Source organism: Prinia subflava, chromosome 1 (assembly GCF_021018805.1).
Source record: "Prinia subflava isolate CZ2003 ecotype Zambia chromosome 1, Cam_Psub_1.2, whole genome shotgun sequence".
NCBI lineage: Eukaryota > Metazoa > Chordata > Aves > Passeriformes > Cisticolidae > Prinia > Prinia subflava.
The window spans coordinates 111,493,312-111,517,081 of record NC_086247.1 but is presented as its reverse complement, the minus strand read 5'-3'; the positions used below and the strand labels follow the sequence as shown (position 1 = coordinate 111,517,081).

At 41.7% G+C, this 23,770-nt stretch overlaps 1 protein-coding gene across 3 annotated transcripts; it reads right to left on the bottom strand.

Annotated features, from left to right (window-relative positions):
• Positions 1-433: 433 nt before the first annotated feature.
• ENTPD3 (ectonucleoside triphosphate diphosphohydrolase 3) lies at positions 434-22,354 on the bottom strand. 3 transcript variants are annotated; one of them, XM_063408318.1, is made up of 11 exons: positions 21,575-22,354; positions 21,091-21,197; positions 17,912-18,032; positions 12,998-13,115; positions 9,952-10,102; positions 9,029-9,188; positions 6,781-7,011; positions 6,054-6,326; positions 5,848-5,958; positions 5,207-5,344; positions 434-3,002 (listed from the first exon to the last, which is right to left on the bottom strand). In XM_063408318.1, exons 3-11 carry the CDS (start codon positions 18,029-18,031, stop codon positions 2,769-2,771), a joined length of 1,536 nt encoding a protein of 511 aa, XP_063264388.1. In that variant the 5' UTR covers position 18,032; positions 21,091-21,197; positions 21,575-22,354; the 3' UTR covers positions 434-2,768. The 3 variants fall into 3 exon arrangements, with proteins under 3 accessions (XP_063264388.1, XP_063264397.1, XP_063264408.1); XM_063408327.1 differs by lacking the exons at positions 21,091-21,197; positions 21,575-22,354 and adding an exon at positions 20,929-21,068; XM_063408338.1 differs by lacking the exons at positions 21,091-21,197; positions 21,575-22,354 and adding an exon at positions 20,929-21,052 and having other exon boundaries at positions 17,912-17,955.
• Positions 22,355-23,770: the final 1,416 nt, after the last annotated feature.

The window sequence follows — 23,770 nt, the reverse complement described above, 5'->3', positions numbered from 1 at the left end:
TCTTTATCTCAACTCATGAGTTTTCCAGTTTTTACCCTTCCATCCTCACCCTGATCCTGCTGGTGAGGGAGTGCCTGGGGCCTGATTGCTGGCTGGGGTGAAACTACCACAACTTTCAAGCCTAATCAGCAGAAAAGGAGACCTTATCAGTGGAAGAGGCAGCTTATATATATATAAATAACAGATTAAAAAAAACCCCACAATGGCTTGCTCTTAACGATCAGGATTTCCTTGCTGAGAACATGGCATTCAGGAGATAATGGGTCCTGTCCCACTTCAGAACCTTGATCAGTTTTGCAGCTTGCAAATTTCCACCCCCTAGAACAGCATTTGAGAGATTTCTTACCCCTCTGTTAACAATAGCTTTTCTACCAGCATGAAAATACTGGTAGAGGGGGGGAAAAACATGCTAAAAATAAAAAGTACACTTGGCTTCACTTTTCACAATTTTATTAATCTTCATAAGCAGGCACTGAAGAGTATAAAACGATAAATAACCTCTGGTTTGTACATATTCCCAAGTGTTGTCATCTTCCGTGTCTCTCCTAAAGATCCTTACTGGTTCTAGACAGGGATCAACACCTGTAGCAGGACAGGGATCTGCCTGTTGATCTGGGGAGGAGTTAGCTGTGGTCACTGAAGCTGCTTGGCTGGCAGTTCAACACCCTCAGCCTTCCCATCTGAAACTGCCAGGAGAGGTACGACAGAGCAGGTGGCTATCCTGGTGACACTGAGGGAGACTCTATACATAAGGACAAGAGGGAACCACTAAAAAAGCAAGAAAAGTGATTCACAGGGGCAGTTTGATTCTTTGAACAGATACTGGGCCTATCCAAGTACATCTGGAAATCCAAATGGTTTTTGAACAAATTTACTTGTTCTTTAGCTGCTAGCTCTGCAGGGACTAACTTCCAAGTGTTCCATGTGTGTAAAACCACATCTGAATGGCCCTGCCACTCACAAAGCAAATGTTTTGTAGGGCAAGTAGATACTCCAGAATACAATTTTCCACAGAAATTTGGCAACTAAAGAAAACATTTTAATTCTCTCCTCCAGCTGTCTGGGTTTTTTTTCACCCGTAACTGCAGTTACAGATCCATCACACAAAATATCTCATGCCAGCCTCTGTAATGTCCGTTACTCTGAAGTAAATTTTATACTTTATCAGATATAACTGATGGCACAGAACTCTTCTTCATCTTATAATACATTTTACCTTATTGCTACTCCAGTAAGACTGACAAGACTTAGCAGTATATCAATAGAGAAGGGACAAAGCCCTATTGATCTGCTTGAAAAATATTTTTTTCATTTAAGAAGATATTTAGTTCTCTTCAAATTGTCTGTCAGCCTATGAAAAAACACAAAAGAAAACAAAACCCCAACCCCACTTCCAGACATAAGTAAGAAGGTGATATAGAAACAAAAGACTGAAATTAAAAACATTATTTATGGGTAAAAATACTGGCCACTCTTCTATCCATCCCCTAATCAATACTGGGAATAGATGAAGCCGAGATAGTCCTATGACTTAAGGGAGTGTGAGGTTTGGTGAAGAACGCCTGGGCTTTCAAGGAAGCCAGCTGTTGGCTGCATGAAGGCAGCAGCACTTGTAGGAAAGCTCTGCAGTCAATGTGTTTGACGGGAGCATCTGCCAGTGGATCCCAGTGCTGCTGAAGGACAGTGGAAAGCCTGACCAAGGCACTGGAGCCATGACTGCAGCTCCAGCAATATGTTTCTGAACCCACAGAGAAAAAGTGTTTTGCTGGCCTGGAGACTGGCTCCTGTTCCTCTTGGCCTTGAAAGAAGGGCTTAACGTGTTAATGAAATGTTCAGATCTGAGACTCTATGCAGGCAGCTGAAATAGTACACACGTGTTAAATCAGTAGGGACTGGCACTGTCTGAGACCAACAGTATGTGGGGTATACAGGTCAGGGTTTCAGTATGAGAACCTACAGAAAGCATTTCTGTGGAAGTTAGAAAAGACACTGAAAACTCCAGTGTCTTCTGGAGGCCACTATGACATACTTAAATTTAGGTTCAGTAACTAAAGTGTGAAAGCATTCTGTCCCACCTCCAAAGCAAATCTTACGTACCAGATCAGAGGCATTTTGGGGTCTCCATGGTACCAAAAGTTATAGCTCTGTTGAAGACAGGCTTGAAAGTCCTGAGAGGTGTTGACAATTTATTACACCTTTTTGTGATGGGGATCAATCCATTTGGAGCAGCAATAAAAACAATTCTATCAGAGCTCTTCCTTTCAGTCCTTGTCATTATCCAGTGCTTGTTCCGCTTTCAGAAATTAGATTACTTCAGGGCTTTTAGTGTCAGCACTGCACACAAGGACAGCTACCATGTTCCCACCTCCCACAGTTGCTACTGGCTTGTTTAATTTTATCTTAAACAACTGCCACTGTGATCAAATCTATCACTGCTTGAGCTCACCAGTTAGCATAGAGTTAACGAACAAAAAAAATAATATATGCCTGGCAGGAAGATGCAAGTAATCCCTTATAAAGCAAAGTGACATATCTGCCCATGTTTTCTCTGCTGCACACTGGACAAACTAGTTTTACAGAAACAATTACCAAAATATTTCAAAAGCACTCCAATTCACCATATCACAGATTCCTTTGTGCCTCTTCTCTATTTATGCTTCTGGTGCAGAAGTCATTTTTGCTGTCTGTATTTTTGAAAGATGGGGAGAAAACTAAAGTTCTGCTTAATAGCACTATGAAATTTTTGTTTTGTCTTCAGCAAAGTTCATTCATTCTGGAATAAACACGTGTTCAACGTGAGGGATGTTTTTCTGGTGATGCGATACAATGCACAAGTAGACGAGGAAGAGGAGACACAACAGTGCTGTAGCTGTGAGGAAGACGAGGAGCCCAGCAAACAGAGGAGGTTTCAGAGGTAATTGGATCAGCTTGCCTTCTGCTGGAATCATGTTGGTGAGGCTTAACATGTAACCGAGTGACCACGCTATACTGCTGTTACCAACCTGAAATAAAGACAGAAGAGTCCTATTCCCATGGGATTTTCCATTGGAGACAATAGACTCCAAAAGCTCAACTGCTGCTAAGGGCAACTGTCCTTCAAATTAACAAGGAGAAATCTTCAGTGGAATATATAAAGAAGATACAGAACCATTTTAAAACACCCATTTTTTGTTGTTCCAGAGGATGGTAATAAAATTGGTCACTGGGCGTAAAGAAGTGAGACACATGTATTAGATGGGTACAAAGATGTGTGCTCTATATGCAGACAGCCAGTTATGCAATTTTCTGTGCAGGAAATACATTTTAAACAAACAAATAAAAACCCCCATGACTACTATGCCAATTCCTAAAATTAGCCCCTCACCTTAGCCAAATCCCAGGATGTCATTCGAGTTCAAGCAAACAAAAAAAATCCAAAAACACCAACCCACAAAGAATCTCACCAACATGGGCAAAGAGGAAGCCAGGATAAAGTCCCCAAAGCAGGAACTCTATGTGTCATCTTTTGTTCCATGTTTGGTTTTGTGCCTGCTAATGAACCAAAACCAAAGCTCTTCCATTTAAAAAATAAACATAAATGAAAAACTACTTCAGAATGGGTGAAACAATAGCAAAAGCAGTATGTTTATATTTGCTCCATGGTCCTCCTGCTTTCCTGTCTTAGCCCACTTCTAGTTTGAGCAACAGAGTTTACCAGTTTTCCACTGTCCTTTTCATTAAGTCATCATCCTGGCATTTGATAAGCATAGGAACAAAAGGTAAAGTGTCCTTTGTCTTCCTCTCATCATGAGGTTTAAAACTTTTAATTTTTGCAAATCATCTTGCTCTGGATCTCACCCAGATCTTAGCATTAGGCCAAGGTTCTTTTCATTGGTTGTGTTCACTAATTGAAAGGAAATATATACTCCTAGCATAGACAAAAACCCCACCCTCCAGTCACACATGAGATTGTGCTGTTATCTCTGGGGTAGCTTAGTTGATCAGCCAGCATTGCATTTTACCATTTTAGTAGAGGCAGATCTAATTAAGAGAATGTAGTTTTGCCTTTTCGAGGTTCATGATTACCCTAGTGTAAAATCCAAGCAACGAAGGTATTAATTTTAAATAAGCCTTTAGAGATTTTGTTTTGCTCAGTATTTTTATAGTCTTGCCTAAATACAAGAAAATGTTGCTGTTTCTGGCTGGTCCTGTCTGCTGGGGACAATACAGTATATATTTAAAGATCAAGACAAATCCACACCCCACCCCCCTGCCCAATGAAGATTAAGATCTCCAAGTAAACTTTATGCTGTTTTCCTGGTGGGACAGTTAGACTTTGGACACTCTTTCAGAGCTGCTAATGATTGTCCACCAGAGGTCAAAATAAGGCAAGAAAATCCTGCTTGATTCCCTAGTGCACCAGGGATAGATATGACTGTTCAGAAAACATTGCTTTTGATTTCTCATTCACAGCCTGGCAGCATCCCCTACATCTAAGGGAATTTGAGAATATACCATGAACATTTACAACCTAGTCTTTTTTTGGTTTTGCATGCAAGTGCTGAAGCATTTCCAAGCTATATGGACATTAGGAGACAGTCTGGGATAGAGTTTTAGAGTAAGGCTTTGTGCAGTAGCAGAGAAGAAAATAAATGCATCTATTACACAGATATTGTAAGCCTGCTCTCTCTGTCAACTGAAAGGCAATACCCCATCAAAATGCATTCTTATTCCAGAGAGCCAGATTATGGCCCAGATGGATGAGCTGGGTGGGGATGAAAGCTGTCCCAGTTGCTTCATCACCACTCTCTGACTGCAGACCACTTTGCCAGTTCCTCCAAGGCTCTGCCAGGAGGCAGCAAAGCAGAGTTCTGCTCTCTGGCTCAGCAGGGTTAGCTCAAACTGACCTCAGCTGGTGAGGTGTTTTAGGCAGATCACTGCCTGGAGCAAAATATTGGGGAAATGTTTAAAACACAAGTGTTTGATCTTTGGTTAAAGCTCTTTAAAAGAGAACCTATGTAGCATCTCCAAGTAATGCTGCAACCCTGAAAACAGGCTGAGATTGCTCCTGAGGTTTGGAAAGTGGCTCTGACTTATGCCAAACATTTGATAGTCATTTACTAAGGCTGTTTACAACAATTTTGTTTTTGCAGATTGCTGCATCTTCTGTCTCCTCCTCAGCCTCTTTGGATTAAAATAACAGTAAGAGAAAATTATTATTACTCACCTCCTTTTGAAAATGTATCTGTGGCCAAGTTTCTGCATTGAAGTTGTAACCATGTACAAGCAAGTAATAAATGAAATTGGCTGAGAAACAGTAGGATCTAGCATATATTTCTTCAAATTTAGGCAGCATAAACTGCAGCTGAAAGCAAAAGGGTTTTTTAAAAAAACATGTTAATTATAGAAAAAGCAAATGCTTCGGGGTTTTGTAACTAGAGAATATTTGGGTTCTAATTAGTAGTAACATTTTTCAGAAACACCAAGTTAAGGTGTAGACAACTAGATACAGGAATTCAGAAAAAAGAAAGACCCTAAAAGTGACATAGCTTATGTAGTACACAATGAAAATAAACATAAAACTGCACATTGAAGACTGAGGATGTTATGGTTTATAAAATTTCCATGTCATCTCTACAGCATGGCTAGAACTGTGAAATGAAATTTTGAAACCTATTCCAAGTCTTAAGCATGACAGAAATACTACATGGTTTGAAGCACAGTAGAAAAACAAATGCTAGGTTGATACTGACCTTCTGAAAGGTTCTGAACACATAGCCAGCCCATATTATTTTTATATCCCTCTTTTAGAGGTTTAAAATGGAAAAGAATAATCCCAACAACACCAAAACCAACCACCCCACTTACCTGTGCCCAGCTCTGTGAACAGAAAAACCACATACTCGAATTGAAGTCATCTAGGGAAAAGTGCCCAGATAAATTCAAAGCATTCATTGTATAGTAGAATCCAGAGAAAGCCTACAGAGAAGGAGTGGATGACAGGTTACTTTCAGAACTACAGAAATCAAAAGCAAGCAAGTTCAAAAAGAAACACACTATGTTTGCAAACCTACCACAAATTTCCCTTTAGCTTTTGGCTGATGTATTCCATTAAATAGACAGTCCTCTCTGTCTCTGCAAGCAGTGAAGTTAAACAATAAAGAAACCATCTCCTGGCACAGACCTGGGTCTCCTGTTCCATGGAAATTCACAAGCTGGTTTGGGTGGTAATTTGCTGGTCTCAGAGACTGTGTACAGAGGCCACCAAAGAGGTACTTCATCGTTAATGCTGTGTTATAGTTTTGGGGGTAACAGGGATTATCCACATTGGCACTGGCGTTTGATTTCTGGGGGGAAGAAGAACCAAACAAAAAAACAAGAAACCCCAAAGAATAAACACTAGTCAAAAGCAAGAAAGACCTAATCTGGCATGAACTACAGGAATCTTTTTAAACTGCAGATGCATGTATTTTTGTTCACTGACGTACCTGGTCAGCACAACACTGCTGATCACTATAATTGATAGAAACTCCTTTCTCCAGAATTCATTGGCAAGATCAGCAAAATATTTACAAGGCCTTTTTGTCAAATGGCACAGAACTCTCACTAATTTTTAACAAATATGAAGTTCTTTGTATGAAACCTAAGTGTGTTTGGCCACAACAAAGCACAACTGAGCTCTTACTGGGGTCTCCAGACTCAGGCAAAGGAACAAAGGAACAAAGAACACAAGCCTAACGCCCTGCTCAGACAATTACTGAACACTTGCAAGAGCAACATAGCAAAGGGTCTTAAACAGACCTGGAGCAGCAATGCTAAAAGCCTTTTCTCAGCTTCATCTCTCCCATAGCACTGGTAGCTGTGAGTGTAGACATTGTAGTTGTAACCATACAACTTCACTTGCAAGGTGCCATTGAAGTGCTCCTCAGGATCCTCAGGAATAAATGAAATTTGAGTGGAAGCTCCTCCAAGGTCCAGTGCACCCATAGTCTCTTTTCTGTAAGGATGGACCCATGTCCTCCAAAGGTTTCTCTACATGTAAAATTAAAAACAAGGCAAATTAGAAACATCATCTGCTTGTTCTCCCCTCAAGCTTTTCTATTCTACTTCTTGAAACTTCCCCCCTCTTCTTCGTCCTGCACTCTTTCAAAAAAAAAGTAACTATGAGGAAAACATGCAGATGTTTTTATGTAACAGGGATGTACTTTCAGAGAGTGAAATGATCTTGAAAGATGGGAAAATGAATGCAACATAGCATTCAACTCAGTAGGACAGCACAATGATCAAAGCACAGGACTAACCAGAGCAATGTCTATCCTAGAATTCAGGGAATTGAAGTTTGGATACCCATGAGAACTTGAACAAATCTGGATGGAAATGGTATCAAGATTTGCTTATTTCAAGGCAAGAAGAAATATTAAAGGCATAGAATGCTAAGAAATCGCAGAGATACACAGTGAAAAGAGAGTGAAAACAGAGAAAAAATGCAAAAAAAAGTCAGATGAAAGCTCCCTCAAAGTCAAGAGAATAAGGACCCTTAATCTGTACATTTCCTCCACTGAAACTGCCATCTGATCCATTCAGATGGCATTTTTCCCTATTACCCAAAATATTCCCCAAATTCTGTATTTGATCTACATGATCACACTGCCAAATACAGGTTTTCTATGATTATCTATGTCAATATTTACCCAATGAGCATGATGAGATGAATGTATACACAAGAAGGGAAACAATGGGGTTTATGGGCTAGCAAATACACTTGCAATAAAATTCTACAGTGAAAAATTCCCATAAACAATCCCTCACAGAATTTGACTCTCAGCCTGTTGTCACAAGAAAGCTCAGAATTTCTCTTTTACTAGTGATATTTCACACATATTTCTTCACAGAACTCTCTAGACTAAACTGTTTTCACAGTGTCCTGCAGTCCATTTTTATGAATTTGCCATATGGAATTTGATATTTGGATTATTAAAGTTCATGTGGTAGAAGACTGACACCACCTTGAAGTTCATGATGCCATTTTTATTGCATGAAATGCACACAAGGGGAAAAACTCCTACAGAATGGGTGATTCCAATACTTGTTTTCTTAATGTTGCAAGTCAACAACACATTCACCATGAGCTATCACTCACAGTGCCAACAAGTAATTCCTTCTTATTTAATAGCCATGATCTGATAGGAACCACTCAGCAGTACAGGTTGAAATTCATTTCAGCCTATAAGACAATCTGGCAGAAGTGCTGTCGATGCTGGGGGCAGCACACTCCTGTCACAAATGCAGATGAGTGTGGATCATCTTGGTTCAGCTTTTACTCTGAATGAAATCACACTGAATACCTGTTCCTAAAAAGGGATCTTCCAACACATCTGACTGCCTCTCTGCTATGAGGCTCCTGCCTGACCCTATTCCAAGTCTGAGAACAGCATGGGCGTGTTTGTATTGGTATCACTTGGTCTGCACAGGACAGTTGGTGTTGCAGCCCACTGCTCGTAGCCTGCAGCTTTTCAGCAGTCTCGGAATGAGCTGTGTATGAATGATTTCTGGCTCAGCTGAGGCATGTTTGACCACCTTCAGTGCTTCAAACTGTCTCGTCTGCTTAAGACAAGTGAGCCAACACTGCCAAACAATTTGGAGACCCCTAAGCCAGCAGGTCCTTCACCAGTAGGGCGGCAGGGACAGCAAACAAGCAGAGGAACAGATCTTTGGTTGGCACCACTGTCAAGACAATCAACACCTGTCACACTTAACATACCAATGCATTTAAGAGCAATCTAACTTTTTGGTTTTAGGTAAGGCACCTAATGTCATTTAGAGAAGAGCTCTTTTTTGTGAATCAACAGTTTTACCTTTGCCATATCCCATTCCAACATATTCTTTGACTTATGTTTGCCCTGTTACTGCCACAAAAAGACCCTGTTAGATACTTCAGGGGAAAACAGAAGTTGCAACTTTGACACTTTACCAGGCTTGTCCTTTCAAACTTCTCATTTATAAGAGAGAAACAGTGAAAAGAAAAATCATGCATTTTTTTTCCACACACCTCTAGGAAATTGCCCATTAAATAGTTGGCTGTTATCCATCCATACACCCCTTCCTCGGGCCCAGTTATGATCTGTGCACCCCTAAATTCAAAGGGTTGTGCTCTGAAGTAGTTTTGAATGCTTGCAAGGACTTCATTTGCTGCCGATTCATTTTGCAACCTAAGCAATTCACAAAACATGAGACACTGAGCATCTGAAAAGGTAACTTCATGTTTATTGTTCACTGGCTAGCAATTCAAGAAAACTCTTACAATCACCTAATAAATGAAATAGACATTATTTCCCTAAAAGGGAAGCTTATTATAGGGAACAGCCAGTATCCAGCACTGTTTCAGCAAGCAACTCCCTCAGTATGTACCCACTTCATGCTTTGTCATGCAAGTTCATGGGTGGGTTTTTTTCTCCTTATATAGACCTTTATTCTTAACAAACTGAGTGTTTATATGACAGGTTCTGGTTAAAACAGTCCCAGAATCTCTCTTCCAGCTCTGTTTAGCCACAGAACAAATATAATAAAGCCAGTTTGTGCCAGGGCTAAAGCCACAGACCAGACCCCAAAAGCCACATCACATGCAGACTCAGAATGCAGTGTGTGGCTTCAATCTGCCTTTGCTGCCCATGGATGTGCACAAACATTATCTGTTTACATAACGCTGTATTTTGTGACAGATGTGAAAGAGAAAATCAAACTCTTGCCTTCTCCAAAATAAAGCAAGTTTCTTTACAGCATAACAGAGGGGGTTTATGCAGACATGCTTTCACTATCAAAAAAGTTAATTAAATTAAATTGGCTGGGCTCCATTTCCTTTTGAGATGGCCAATTTCCAGTGGGTAAAAACACATCCAGTATATTTTTTCACATTCTGTTTTCACAGACTGCTATGCTAGTATGCATACAGAATAGTTCAAGTTTCTGCCATACCTCAGCAGTCTCATGCCAGCTGTAGCCCCCAGATAAACAGAAGTGTTCTTATGCAGATGATCTGGTATTCTCTCCTTGATTTTATTCAGACAGTCATCAAGAGGCTTGGCAAGAGCTCCAGGTCTGCTCTCATAGCTGGATATACCAGGGCCTAAAAGAGAACAAGGAAATAGATTTCATCTTGCTTTGCCAACTACAAATTAGCCCAATTAGCAAACAGATGTTAAGAGAAAGACATTTCCCCCTTCTCCTCACCACCATAACTGCAAAGAAGGTAGGATGGCTGAAAACTAGGAGTGCTTATGGAATAAATAATGTGGTGCCTGTGCATTTCAAGATGCACAGAAATGGCTCTTGAGCTCATAGAGGTACAAGTCTGCTCTGGTGCAGAAACTAGTCAACAGCTTTCCAAATCTCCAAAGCCTTCAAAGAGCAGGAATGAGAGTTGCACCATGCTGCATAAGGCACAGCTGTTTGAACAATTAACATCAAAGTCCTGTCTTGCTCAAGACTCCAAGGGTCATCAGGATCTCAACTTATTGAGGCTCAACTTGGGTGTAAATAAAACATTCCTTACTAAAATTCCCTAGCTGAGGAAGTTGCACATTGGGGAGCAATCCAGGAACTGCCATGAAGCCACTGCCTCGCAGAGTACAACTGCCAGAACTCCATCTATCCCTGTAACAGCCATGTCTTGCACAACCTGGTCCCAAGCTGAGCAAAAGGAGGCTCTTACTGAGTTGAAATGAGAAACCATTTATGTTCAGTCACATTGCACTGATAAAAACAGAAGAAAAAATTCGTAAGCCTTTACAGATTCCACACTCCAAAACTCCTTTTTTGACTGTGTGAATTTAAACATAAACATTACCACGTCATCATTAGATGTTCACAGCTCTGGTTTTGAAATAAAATCTTAAGTCTAGCACAAAGTGCCTGAAGCTGCTGGAAGGGAAGCTGCTATCAGAGGAAAACAGAGCAGCAACATCCTCAGCAGCTGCCATTGCTTCACACTCCTTTGGTGGCTGCAACTTCCCATCTTCCAGTTTTCAGACAGAGCAGGTCACAAGGCAATGATCCTTTTCTTCTGGACAACTGTTTGTTTTGCCAATGCTTAGAGCCTTACCAGGACTGATTAACTGCACTGTAAAGAAAGGATTTGGATCTGGGGCTGGTTCCTCTACACAAGGGCAGATGTACTTAATAAAGGCAGAAATGAAGTCATAAAATCACCACAGAATTCACAGAGTAGTTGATTATTTGGCCTTCAAATAGGCATGCAAAAGTCTGCCTCTTGTTATGGCCCAGAACCATCCCTCAATTTAAGTGCTTAAGACTATGGTTAGAGGGTCACTAAAGAAACACTGACAGATGTGTTTACCACCATCACCCACAGCTTAGCTGGGACATCTCCCATGAACCAGCCCTCTGTCTCCTCCAGTGCAGAGTTATCCAAGAAGAGTGTACCCTGGTGATTTGGTTCACTCAGGGATGAGGAGTACTTGGCTGACCACAGCTAAGGACGTGAACCTAGACAGTTCACAGCAATTTGGACTTCTCTGTTTTGTAATTTATTTGTATTTCCCAGAGGTAAAACAAAATTCCAATTCAATCAAATTCACAAAGCACAGTGGGGTTTTTTCCAAGACAAAGAATAATGCAGTTTCTCTGTGCATGTTTCTATCACCAGAATTCCTAAAGGCAAACATTCCTAATGAGTCAAGACCTGAGTTAGCAGAGTGTACCACTCACCTCGGCAGGCTGCTCGCCATTCCAGCAGTTTGTAAGGACATTTCATCATTAGAGACACAACAATGCATTACTTCTGTTCATGTTACACTTGCTTTCCTTCCCTTGTTCTAGAATTGCTAAGAATATAGCACGTGTTTAACACTGAATATAGAAATGCTGGTGATGTTGAGAAACCATTGCCTTCTACTCCCTGTTACTCATGGGCCTCTGTGGCTACATCTCCAGTACCTATTTCCAGACACAAAGAGGGACGCAAGACTTTGCAAGATCACGTCTGAGAGAGAAGGAAAATATTCTCTTTGAACACCACAGCTATTATCAGAAAACAAAAAACCTGATTTCCCTCCCCTACCTGGCCATCTGTCTTCACAAAATGCATGGCATTTTCATAACTTTGAAAGCTGAGTCAGATGTCACTGAAGCTGACTAAGAGTTTCTATGAAGGAATCCACGACCACCTAACCATACTGGAGTGTGATCAGAAGTCAGTCTAGTCTGTCTGTCTGTGAGGAACCAATTCAAAACCTCAGACAAAGACAGGTCAGGTAGCCAGTGGCACCTGTGGGACATCTTCTAGCTGTGCACAGACACAGGTCTTCCTGAGACAGAGGTCACATGAACACATTTGATAAAATTATGACACCCTGTCAGAAATAGTTCTGCCAACTCAGCTATTTTATTAATGATTTTATTAGCAACTTCCTAGTTCTGTAGAGTGGAGAAGCTTAATTAACAACTAACATATAGCAAGAGCTAGATTCCCATTCTTTTAAAACTCTTTTTATTCCAGACTATTTTAAAATATATCTAAGACTTTTATTCTGAAAGAAACACCAGGAGTGAACATCTACAGGTCCTCTCTTTCTTTAGATTGAATTCTGTCTGCACCAACCATGCACTGCCATGGAGTAAATCTAATTTTGCTACAATTTTCTTTCTCTGGTGAATGATTAGAGCACCTTACTGTATCAGTAGGAAAAGAACTTATGCTGACAAATACAGACACAGTCTTGAGGGGAAGGGAAGGGAAGGGAAGGGAAGGGAAGGGAAGGGAAGGGAAGGGAAGGGAAGGGAAGGGAAGGGAAGGGAAGGGAAGGGAAGGGAAGGGAAGGGAAGGGAAGGGAAGGGAAGGGAAGGGAAGGGAAGGGAAGGGAAGGGAAGGGAAGGGAAGGGAAGGGAAGGGAAGGGAAGGGAAGGGAAGGGAAGGGAAGGGAAGGGAAGGGAAGGGAAGGGAAGGGAAATAAACAGAAGAAGCAAAGTTAAAAACAAATAAGGAACTTTCCTTTGAGCTCACCTTTCACACTGCACTTGAAGGTTTGGCTCACTACTCCCGTGTTGTTTTCTTTTTCTGCTGGCCACTCATAGACATAGACTGTAGTCCGAGAGGATCCAGCATCAAGGACTATTCCATACTGGGGATTAAGAAAGAATACATGAGATGAAGAAACAAGCTTAAATGACAGTTTAAATGCCCATATGCAGCTGCACTTCACTGCACCACCAGACATTTAGAAAATGCATGCACAGAGTATTATTTACAAGAGAGATTAATTTGAGTGTTAGGCGCTTAGGCATGAATCCAACAGCCAAGCACAGAATGAATCTGGCTGCAAACCAAGGAACATCCTATATATCTTCAATAATTAATTCAGTGGGGATGGAGAATGCTCATCTCCTTTCAGCATCAGGTTCAAAAACCCACACTGACAAATAGATAATGCTGTGTTAGGGCCTGATATTGGAGCGAGTTCATTTCCCTTTATCCCAGTCCATTCCCTGAACACTGAAGGGTTTGATATCTGAGCACAGGCTTTAGATTCAAGGATGCACAAGGGATCCATAAAGCTATAAGCAAAGAGGTAAAGTACCTAACAGTCGACAGTAAGGATGATGTAACGAGTCTGGTTCTTTCCTAATTGCTCCATAAACCTCTCCCTTTGAGTGGTTTAGTCCACCTGAGAGTTTGGCTCTGAGAACAGGCTGTGCCAGAGTATGAGACAACACAGAGGGAAAGAGAACCAATATTACCCCATGATTATTTATAAAATAAATGAGAGATATTTAAATTACTTTCCCCAGGTCCCTTAGATTCTGGGATTAAAGTATAGGTTTTTCCATCCCAACCCACTGCTCACCAGACCGGTCTTTCCCCCTTTCCCATATTTTATGGCAGGAGAAAACTGTAGTAACTGGGAAGGCAATCTCATAAAGGGAAGCAAAATGCAATTTTGGTATGCCCTTTATGATCTCTGAAAGTATGTTTAGCTCTTCCAAAGTCACCTAATTAGTAGGAGTCACAGAGTACAGGGTTCATTTTTCTGTCAGCTTTTTTCTTTTGGAACAGATAGATGCCCAGGAGCTGACAATACTGAAAAATGAGAGCCTCGATCTGTCTGCAAAGCAGTAACAGCCCCTGTAGCAGGCTGGTAAATTTTATCCCACTGCCTCCCTGGGGGACCAACAAGTCAGACTGGGAAGGATCGCTGCTTCAGGTGGCAAACCATTCAGCATCCACACCTAATTATTCCCAGCTTCTGCTGGAATCCTAAAAACACCTGGCCCCCAAAGAATACCAGCAATACCAGGCTAGTCTGTTTTATGGAGAACTATTTGATAATGAAAATTTCATTTATATTTATGTAGACAATATTTACCCTGATCCACTAAACTATTAGAGGCTCCACAGATACTATCAAACCACTACATCATCAGGTTCTATTTCAGTAACTACTTTAGCAAGGATAATTTGAGTGTATTTCTTCTCCTTGGAAGAGATGAGCACCCTGGAGGTACATAACACAGTAATGGTCAATCTGCTTAAGGACTACTGATTAAATCTAGTCTCAGGCAGCTTAAAGTGGCAAACATAAGCTTTCAGAGCTTATGGCTCTAAAAACTTGTCTACTTTCAGAGCTAACTCTCATGCCCAAGGAGAGCTGGAAGATAATGGAAGGATTTTTACCTCAGTTAACTGTGGACTTTTTGAGCTACTTCCTCCTTCCTCTGCATTTCCCAGTCTCCTTCTGGAAGTAAGAGATTTCCATCCCAAAGAGCAGTGGTACACTTATCTGAATCAATGTGTGACTGACAGGTTTTTTTAGTTTTCTTTCTCCTCCTCCTCCTCTGTGTTTTCTATACAGCCTCTTCCTTCTTTAAAAGAGATGTTCATTTTTGAAAGGTGTCTTGGGCCCATTTCATGGTGACTCATGAAGCTCCTCAGGACTTGTGTGACTTCACTGGTGCAAACTGGCCCATGCAGCCTCAAAAAGTGGTGATCAGTGACAACTGTGCCACATGTTAGGACCAAGATTAATCTTTAATTTAAAAGCCAGAATTGACACAGGATGCTGCATCTTAAGAAGGTGAGAGTATTCTACAAGCCTTGCCTTAGCAGGCTGCCAAAGATGAACTGGCTGGATTAAAATTTTTGAGGGACATTAGATGTCTGTCCAAGTTGCATGTTGGATCACTTCTGGCTGCCCCTTAACGACAAGCAATGGCTTTTATGCTTTGAATTGCACCTATGTGAGAGCATGGGCAAATCCTAATCATAGGATAGCAGCTATTAAAGAACAGAACTACTTTTTCACCCTTCTTTCCTTTCTGCTTCAACTGTCTTCCTGAGTATTTCCATCATCTCAAAGGCCTGATGATTCCCTAATACCCAAGAACTGCACCATCTACTCAACAGACTAGACTAGTCAGAAAAGACAGGGAGACAACATTGACCCAGAAAAGCCTCAGGGTTCTGTTTTCTAGTCCAGAAGAAAAAAGAAAGAAGAATAGAGGGAAACAAAGCGACTTGAAGGAAAATGCTTATTATGGGAATATGGCTTTGTAGGTACATCCTGAAGAGTAGTAATCCCAACAGATAAACATGCACAAGTCCCAGAATCAATCACCTTTTCAGCCTGAGTATCATTCCAATAGGAGGACGTAGAGATGCACAAACCCTTAAGGCAGGCACAGTTATGATGGGTCACCTGCCTTCCAATCCCTTTGGAAACTGCCAAGAGAAGCTAGCAAGCTAAACCAGTTACAGGGAAGATGGAGGTCACAAAAGCGGATTTGTGCTAGATGTGCGCTTCAATTCAGCTACATAGGCTTGAACAATTTTTTATCAAGTACCACATCCACAAACAATGCAAAACACTTCCTAAGAGCCAAAAGAGACATGAAAAAAAATAGGTATTGAAAACTGTAGCACCTCAAGAGGCAAATTAAGGAAATATGATCATTAAGTGTTTTGGTTTTTTTCTCTAGGGCTCACAAAGCAGCAATAGACAAACAGATTTAATTTTTTGGGCCTGGTACAAAGGCTTATTACACTATTATCATTTACAGTTGCAGACTTCTCCACTGAGGACTTTGTGTTTTCTTCATCACTCTTCTCACTTCATGGTGTGTATCAGTGAGTCATGAGTTCTTTTGGTGTCCCAGCCTCATGCAATGGCCAGACCTTTCCTTCATTAATCACTGGCTCAGTCTTCAGATAATCCAACCATCAAGGATCCAAAATATTCAGTTTTGCAACAATAGCTTAAAACACCAGTGGCATAGCATATAATTTATTTATCTCTTGTGCCACAGTGGGTGCTCTCAATATACATCTTGGGAAAGAGCTTCTATGCCACAGGTAACACAAACAGTAGTAACAGAAGAACAAGGCCATTTACAAAAAATAAATCTGCTTTCATCATGTTGCTGCCATAATTAATTTTAATCAACCATTAGGTTCAGGACACTGTCATTTCCAGGCTCCATCACATCAGCCAGGTACTGGAGGGTTTCACTGGCATACCAAGGTCCTCCATCTACCTGTGTATTTCTTGGGAATGCAAATTACTCACTGAGGACGACTCAGTGTCTCAGGAATCAAACTCATGGTGCTCTGTATCACCTGCATTAGCAGGCTTACACTCCAAACTCAAATCCAAAGCCAAGGCACACCCAGCAGAGGAAACACCAGCCTTCCTGCAGAAGCAGCTGTGAAGCTGCTGTGATTCAGTAAACAAACCTCCCCCTTAAACCAGCTCCAGATGGTCCAGGTGGTTCGAATGCTTCCTCCAAGAGTAAGGTGAACAGTTTTATTGTTCTGAATGTGAAACTGAATCAATGACAAACACAAGAGGTGTGTAGGCTGTCTTTTAGATAGTGGCTTCAGCCTTGTCCTGGCTTCAGCTGGCGTATGTGTCAGTCCAGTCTTGCCTTGCATGAAAACTGGTGGGATGTGAGCACACCCTTGGGGCTCAACAGAGCACATACTTGAGGCCCTGTGGCCCCATGCAGGATCCCAACACAAATACATAAAACAGGTATCAGAATTGCAGTTTTACCCCACTGTCTGACTCACACACCACTAAATGATTCAGACAAAGCCAAAGGTGTTTATAATCCCATGAAGTGCAACGAGGCATTAGCCTATCGTTATCAGTATGTGAACTATCCAGTTAAATAAATATGCAGATGGAAAGGTAGAAGGGACTTCAAATAAAAATCTGACAAGAGGATTGTGGGAAAAAAACAGAACTCTGCATGCCAGGCTGCACAGGTTCTTAGAAGGGTATTTTCTACAGCTTTTCCTCAGTTGTGTACATCTCTCATTGAAGAACCTGCAGGCACGTTCCAAACATAAGGCAAAGCCTGATCTTCAGAGTATTCCAGTTTGTCTTTTGTAGTTTGCTCTTTCCCCCTTAATGAAGTTAGTTTTCAGTTAATATCCAGCAAGTCCCAACATGTGGTAGAGGATCAAGTGCATACTTAGAGCCCAAATGTCTTTGATACACAGGAGCAATTTGCAAAGATGTCAGCATAAACTCCCCAGCTGTGCTTGGGGGCAGAATTTAAACTCTGGCTATTTCTCACGTCAAAATTATTTTAAAATTACTTCTGATCTCTGGCAAAACCAAAAAAAAAGAAAAAAAGGGATCAGATATTCTCGCCATTAGGCATTTCAGTCCTGAAGAAGACATTGTGTGATAACCACTGCAGAGAGGGAATCAAGAAAGACTTTTCCTGTTTTGCCACTGACTCTTGACTAATTCTCCTTTTCTCTCAGCTTTAGTTTTCCCACGATGATATGATTGAACATTAATTTATGGCTGTAAGCTCATTTGAATCACCCCACAAAAATGAGTTTAGAAAGGCCTATTATTAAATTCCAAAGTTCAAAACATTGTTCTTCTTCCTGAGGTATCCTATGACTTACCTTAAGTCCTGGGGAGAGGATCTGTTGCTGATTGATCTGAATCACTGCAATAGCAATAACAAGAACTATGCTTAGAAAAAGGAACACTTGGGCAACAACACTCGGGGTTCTGGTGAGCATCCTGAAACAACAAAATGGGAAACACTTAGGGAATTTGAAAGGATTTGGCCATTCTCTCTTAAAGCCTGAAGCCCTGAATCAGTTGAAACTCATAAAATCTAATTTCATCAACTGGATTGCCTAGTGGAAAATCCATCTCCTCCTCAAGAACTGCGTGGTGTTTTGCAACCACTAACTTTTTATTGTCTGGAAGGGCTGTATCTGTATTGTCATGCTAACAATGCCAGATTTCGCCCTCAGCCTGTGTTTTCCACGGCTCCCTGCGTGTAGGTGCCTGCCCCCACCTCCCACACCTGAGGAAAGGCAGGCTGTGGGCAGGCAGGCCGGGGCTGGTGCTCACCCAAGGTTCCCCTGGGCTCCTACAACACAGACACAGCCACGGCCACGCAGACGCCCGAGGGAGGCTGCTCCACTCACTGCAGCTGGCTGCGTCTGCCAGAGGTGCAAGGGTGGTGTCTACAAGAGATACAGGCTTCTTCAGCAAAAAGAAATTAAAAAATAAAAATAAAAAAATTATAAAAATCTATAAAAAATAATAATAATAAAAAGGAGGTTTTAAGAACACTAAAGTAGGCATCTTTCTACTAATTGCTGATGAAATGTGTGTGTATTCCTATTATTATCACTCTGCACTGCACATAAAATATAAAATACACACTTTGACTCAGAGATTTTGCAATGAAAAGTTACTAAATGGAAGTGAATCTAAAACGGTTGTGTTGGACAAACTCCAAGGTGGCACGAAACATGCATACTAACAATAAGGTTATTTATATGTTCATATCCTCTAGAAAAGTTTCCTAGAATTGAAATGTGGTTTAGGTTTCCTGGAACTTCTGCTCATCCTTTTCCATGTCCCTGAGCAGACATCTCTTAACCCCAAGAGGCCACTCAGTACCTCTGAACACTGACAATCCACATATCAAAAATCTTTACACTCCCCGGGGCTGAGGAGGAAAGAGACAGCTGGAGAGATATGGCAAGCTCAGAAGTGTAAGAGGAATGCAACAAGGAGAACTTGCCTGCCTTTCTTATTTCAGACACCATTTGTTTTGGCACAGAAAAACCAATGTAGCCTGGCATGACCTATCCCGACTCATATCTCCTGATTCTTCCATACTGATGGTTGAACAGTGGCTGCTCAGGACTGTGCTGCTATTTCAGCAGTCACCAGTGCTAACCTGTGCTGAGGACAGGAGCTAAAAGGTGGTCTCCAGTCCATGGCCAGAGCACACTGGGCCAGCCCCACTGTACCTGCAACACAAGGTCTTGTCCCTAGCTCCAACAAGAGCCCAAGGGCTTAGGGAGAAAGCAGAATAAATGCTTCTCACACAGTTTCCCTTTTCTAAACCCCATGGGCTCTTCAGCCTGGGTACCCATGGTCTAATATCTATGTTCTCATTGAAAAGAGAAAAAGAAATTTGTTTTATTCTGGGACTAGCTTTGCCTACAGCTAGTAGGCTTTCCTTCTTTGTCTTGCTATTTCTGTTGTGAAAACTGTCTCAGATTGGCTTTTGGAAACTCTCTTGACACATCTTACTTCCAAAACATCATTTTGTACATTCATTAACTCCCTTTTCTATTTCCATATGGCCTCCTTGTTTACTGCCTATCTACTCTTCCAATACATTCTTTCTTGGCTTGGTAATAGCTTTGTCATCTTAATCACCAGTCAGTTTAAAGAGCAAATTACCAGCCACACTGGTGATCTATTTATTCTCTATCCTAAGACACTGAAATGTCACACATTGCACAAATGATAAAATGAAATTTTTATTTTACAATTACAAAATATGTTAACACCTATACTGTAACCTGCAGATAATGTCAGGACATACTAATTAGAACTATTTATACAGATCAATTCCTTTTTTAAAGGAGAGAGCAGATTCTTAACTACACATTTATGAATTACCATCTGGATAAAATACTTCAGAGGGACAAAAAGTCATTTTCTTTGTGTTTCTTTCAATTGTACAGGGATATATCTATATAATATTATAAAGTGACTGAAAGAGAACTATCTGCTCACAACCTAATATATACCAGTCACTCCTGGATGAAAGCATTGATGTTCAGTGATGGAAAAAAACCAAGTAATCATCAAAAAAAACCCATGCAGGACAAATTACTCTTTGAAAAACCAAAGCATTCCTAACAAACAAAGCAATAAACACTATTAGATTCTTAACACTTAAGTCTTGAATGATTAAATATTTTCTGCTCCCATTTCTGGAAAATGGAAATCTTGGTTTGTTGAATTTCCCATGTGCTTCCCTGGTATGGGATTTGTCTTCACCACAGGTGATTTTTCTCTTTTCAAAAATCTTTTTTGAGAGGGACCATATAAGGTGAGGGCAGATCTCCTAAGACGTTCCTCATGCAATCTGGTCCCATCAGCAAGCAGGACAGTTTCATCAGAGGTAATCTGCAAATCCTGATTTACACAATAGCCTCTGGATCACAAGGGCACCTTACACTCTGTGACTCCTTGAAGTCATCACACAGCAGACACTTTTGCTGTCTTGCCACATAACTAGATCAGAAGCACAGAGCTGTGTTTACCTATGGCTGCACTCAGATCTAAGTCTCACACACCAGGCAATACAGTCACATTTGCCCATTCAGTGAAATCTGTAGAGATACCAGAGAAGAGTTCATTCACCCCACAGTTTTAAACAGAGCTGTAAGGTAAGGAACTCTAGCTATCACTGTGCACTTATTGGCAAAAAGACAAATAAAAGGTGTTAACTGAGTATCAAAACCCAGCTGCATTCCATTATTAAAACAACATCATACTGGAAGCAAGAAACAGCATAAATACAAATTTTCTACACCAAGTTAATCATACTGGGCCACACACGAGCACGCTGGAAGGATCACTTTCCTCACCTTACCTGCAACCAAAAAGAATTCCTGCCTGCAAAGGAAAGCACAGTCCATTTCTTCATGCCACCAACATTTTAACTAAGTTAAATGCACACCAGTGAAAATGACTGTGCTGAAGTTCCTTTTCCAAGTAACCTGAAACACCAAGCTCACTTCTTTTAGGTACTGACCTGTTTGTTCAAAGGGTGGGTAAGTATGCGCCTTTCTTTACACAACAAGAGGTACAAACGCGTTACCATTTGTTCCAGACGAGGTCGACAGATGAATGTTTTAAGTGCTGGGGGGGGAAGTAAAAAAAATAAAAAATATATATAAAAAAAGCAGCAACAACAAAAACACCAAACAAACAAAAAACACCAAAAAACGAATCCCGTAGCACTAAAACCCCAACATGCACAGCAGTTTAAACTCTGTGATGGAAACCTGCGAGGACGTTTCACATGCCTCCCTTCGGAGGAGAATTAAGTAAAAAACAGGCACATGGACAATATTGCGGGTGAAGCTTTCCCTCAGCTCGCCGCCGTCCCGGATGAGAAAGCTTTGCGATGATTGCGATTTGCGAGAAAACACCAAATTATCTCCCCAAAATACGGTCGGAGAGACAGAACGACAGCCCCGCCGCGTCTGCCGGGACGGCAGCCGCCCACTCCTCACCTCAGCCCGGCCCCGGCCCGGGGATCCCGGCCCATCCCAAGGCACCTCCGCAGGCCGGGCTTGCCCGCCCGGTGCCGGGGTGAGTGCCGGGAGCGGCGGCACCCTGGGAGCGCCTGCCAGCGCCTCTCTCCCGGGGGATTAGCGGGGAGCCACCGGGGTGGTGCCGCCCGCTGTGTTTCCGAATCGAAGGAAAACAAACAAGCGAAAAAACAACTTGCAAATTGATCAGAAGAAATAAAAAAGGAGAAAAAAAATTAAAAAAAAAATTAAAAAAAAAAAAGGCAATCCGGATGAACTGAGTGAAGCGGAGGGAGGAGGTCTGCTGCGGGCGGACGCACCCGAGGCGTCCCCCGAGGCAGCGGGAGATGCGGCGGGGCGCGGATGCACCGGGAGCGGGGCTGCGGGGGCTCCGAGTGCCCGCGCAGAGCCCCCGGCACGGCCGTGCCTCCCTCCCTGCCTGCCCCTCCTCCGGCTGCCCCCGCTCCCAGAAACGCCGCTCTGGGTTTGCTGCTGGTGCGGCACGGTGCTGCTGGCCGGCCCTGAATCACGTCTTCAGTTCCCTCCCAAAGCGAGGGCAGAAAGGGCTTTGCCTAGAGGTGGGTGAAAGAATCCCTGCGTCTTCTAAAAGGAACAGGTGCTTTCTCAGGAAGGCATTCCTGAGACCCCAGAAATCAGCAGTCCCTCCACTCTTGCGGCTACCTTTCCATCCAGTCTTTAGCATATAGGCACCACTTATTTTGTAGTTTTACTGGAGTTCTTGCCAAACCTAGGCTGCTCAGTGCACATTCCCAGAAGCAGGATTGTTGGAGAAGATGAAAGTTTAACAGGAAGGTTTTACAGATATGAATGCTTAGCAGAAGGCTCTCTGAATGTGGAACCTGTAAGTGAAATAGAGATGGAAGCAAGTTTTGATATAGAAGAATAAAAGATGTCTAAAGTTAGAATTGTTGAGTCAGTTGTTACTGGACAACTAAGAAAGCAAAGGTTAAGTCAAGTTGGAAGGAGATTTTATGACGAGAACAAAAGATACGTTGACCACAAACAAAAAGATGTTTTTACCAAGTCAAGATAAATCTCAGGAAAACCCTAGGCAAACAAGAAGATGTTTTACCAAGTAGAAAAAAGGTCTAAGAAATTTCCACTGCAAAACAACTTTAAACTGTAACATACGAACTTGAGGTGATTGGATTGTACTAACCATAATATGGTAATGATATTAGTTGTGATAGGCTATAGGTAAATGTAGAGGTATTGTGTGTGATGCTGATTGGTTTTTGTGTATTAAGATGTTCAGTAAAGAAAACCATATAATGCATTGTAACCAGAACCAAAGTGGCTTCAGGCATGCCTATAAGCTGTAGCTGGCAGCTTTTAAGCTGGGCTCTGTATACCCCCGACCCAGCAGTGCTGTAACATCATCTGTGTAATAAAGAGCATTTCTAAAGAGCCGCCTGGAGCCCCATCTCTCTTGTTTTTGGCTCTTACACAGTATCACAGATCCTGCCCTGTCCAACCTGTGTGATCAACTACAGCCAAGGACCATCCCACAGCCTGCAGGATGGGTTTGCCAGGGACACGAGCTCTGGAATCACAGTGAGGCACTTCAGCTGCTTTGCCACCATTTGCTCACTGTTCTAGGATTCAGAGTCACATAATGTAAGAACCCAAATGCACCTCTTTGATTCTTTTTCTCACAAAGATCTTGAAGAATTACAGCATCTTTGATTTTTGAATAAATGAGAACCAGAAACCAGCTGCAGCCTTGTGAACCATCTGTAAGCATCTTTTCATAATCTGCTCATTTTGGGAGTGGAAGCAATTTTCTCTTTTTGATGACAACACATTATTAAAGCTGATTTAATGATGATCTTGGGAGATCAGCTCAGTTATTTCTAGCACATGAAGACAAAGCTTCCCATCCCTCCTGATTGCCTGTCTGTTGCATGCAATTTATTTCTTTTGTATTATTTCCATTCATGTGGCATATTTTTCTTCTCCCATCCAAATGTATTTAAGGCCCTTGGTCCAACTGACTGCATTGGTCAGCCAACTGAATCTGCTCAGGTGCCCACTTAAAAGGAAAAGTGAGCTGGATTGCTTACCCCACGGAAAAGCTTGTTATTTTTATACAATCAAACATGAACATTTTGAAATAGAAAGTAAAATATCAACCAATCTTACACCAGTGACTAAAAT

Excerpts from the sequence above, each read along its gene's own strand:
- ENTPD3 (XM_063408318.1), bottom strand. The coding sequence starts at position 18,031 with ATGCTCACCAGAACCCCGAGTGTTGTTGCCCAAGTGTTCCTTTTTCTA. Across the intron at positions 5,959-6,053 it reads AAGCTAAAGGGAAATTTGTG|GCTTTCTCTGGATTCTACTA; the intron begins GTAGGTTTGCAA and ends CCTTCTCTGTAG. Across the intron at positions 3,003-5,206 it reads AGATACATTTTCAAAAGGAG|GTTGGTAACAGCAGTATAGC; the intron begins GTGAGTAATAAT and ends TCTTTATTTCAG.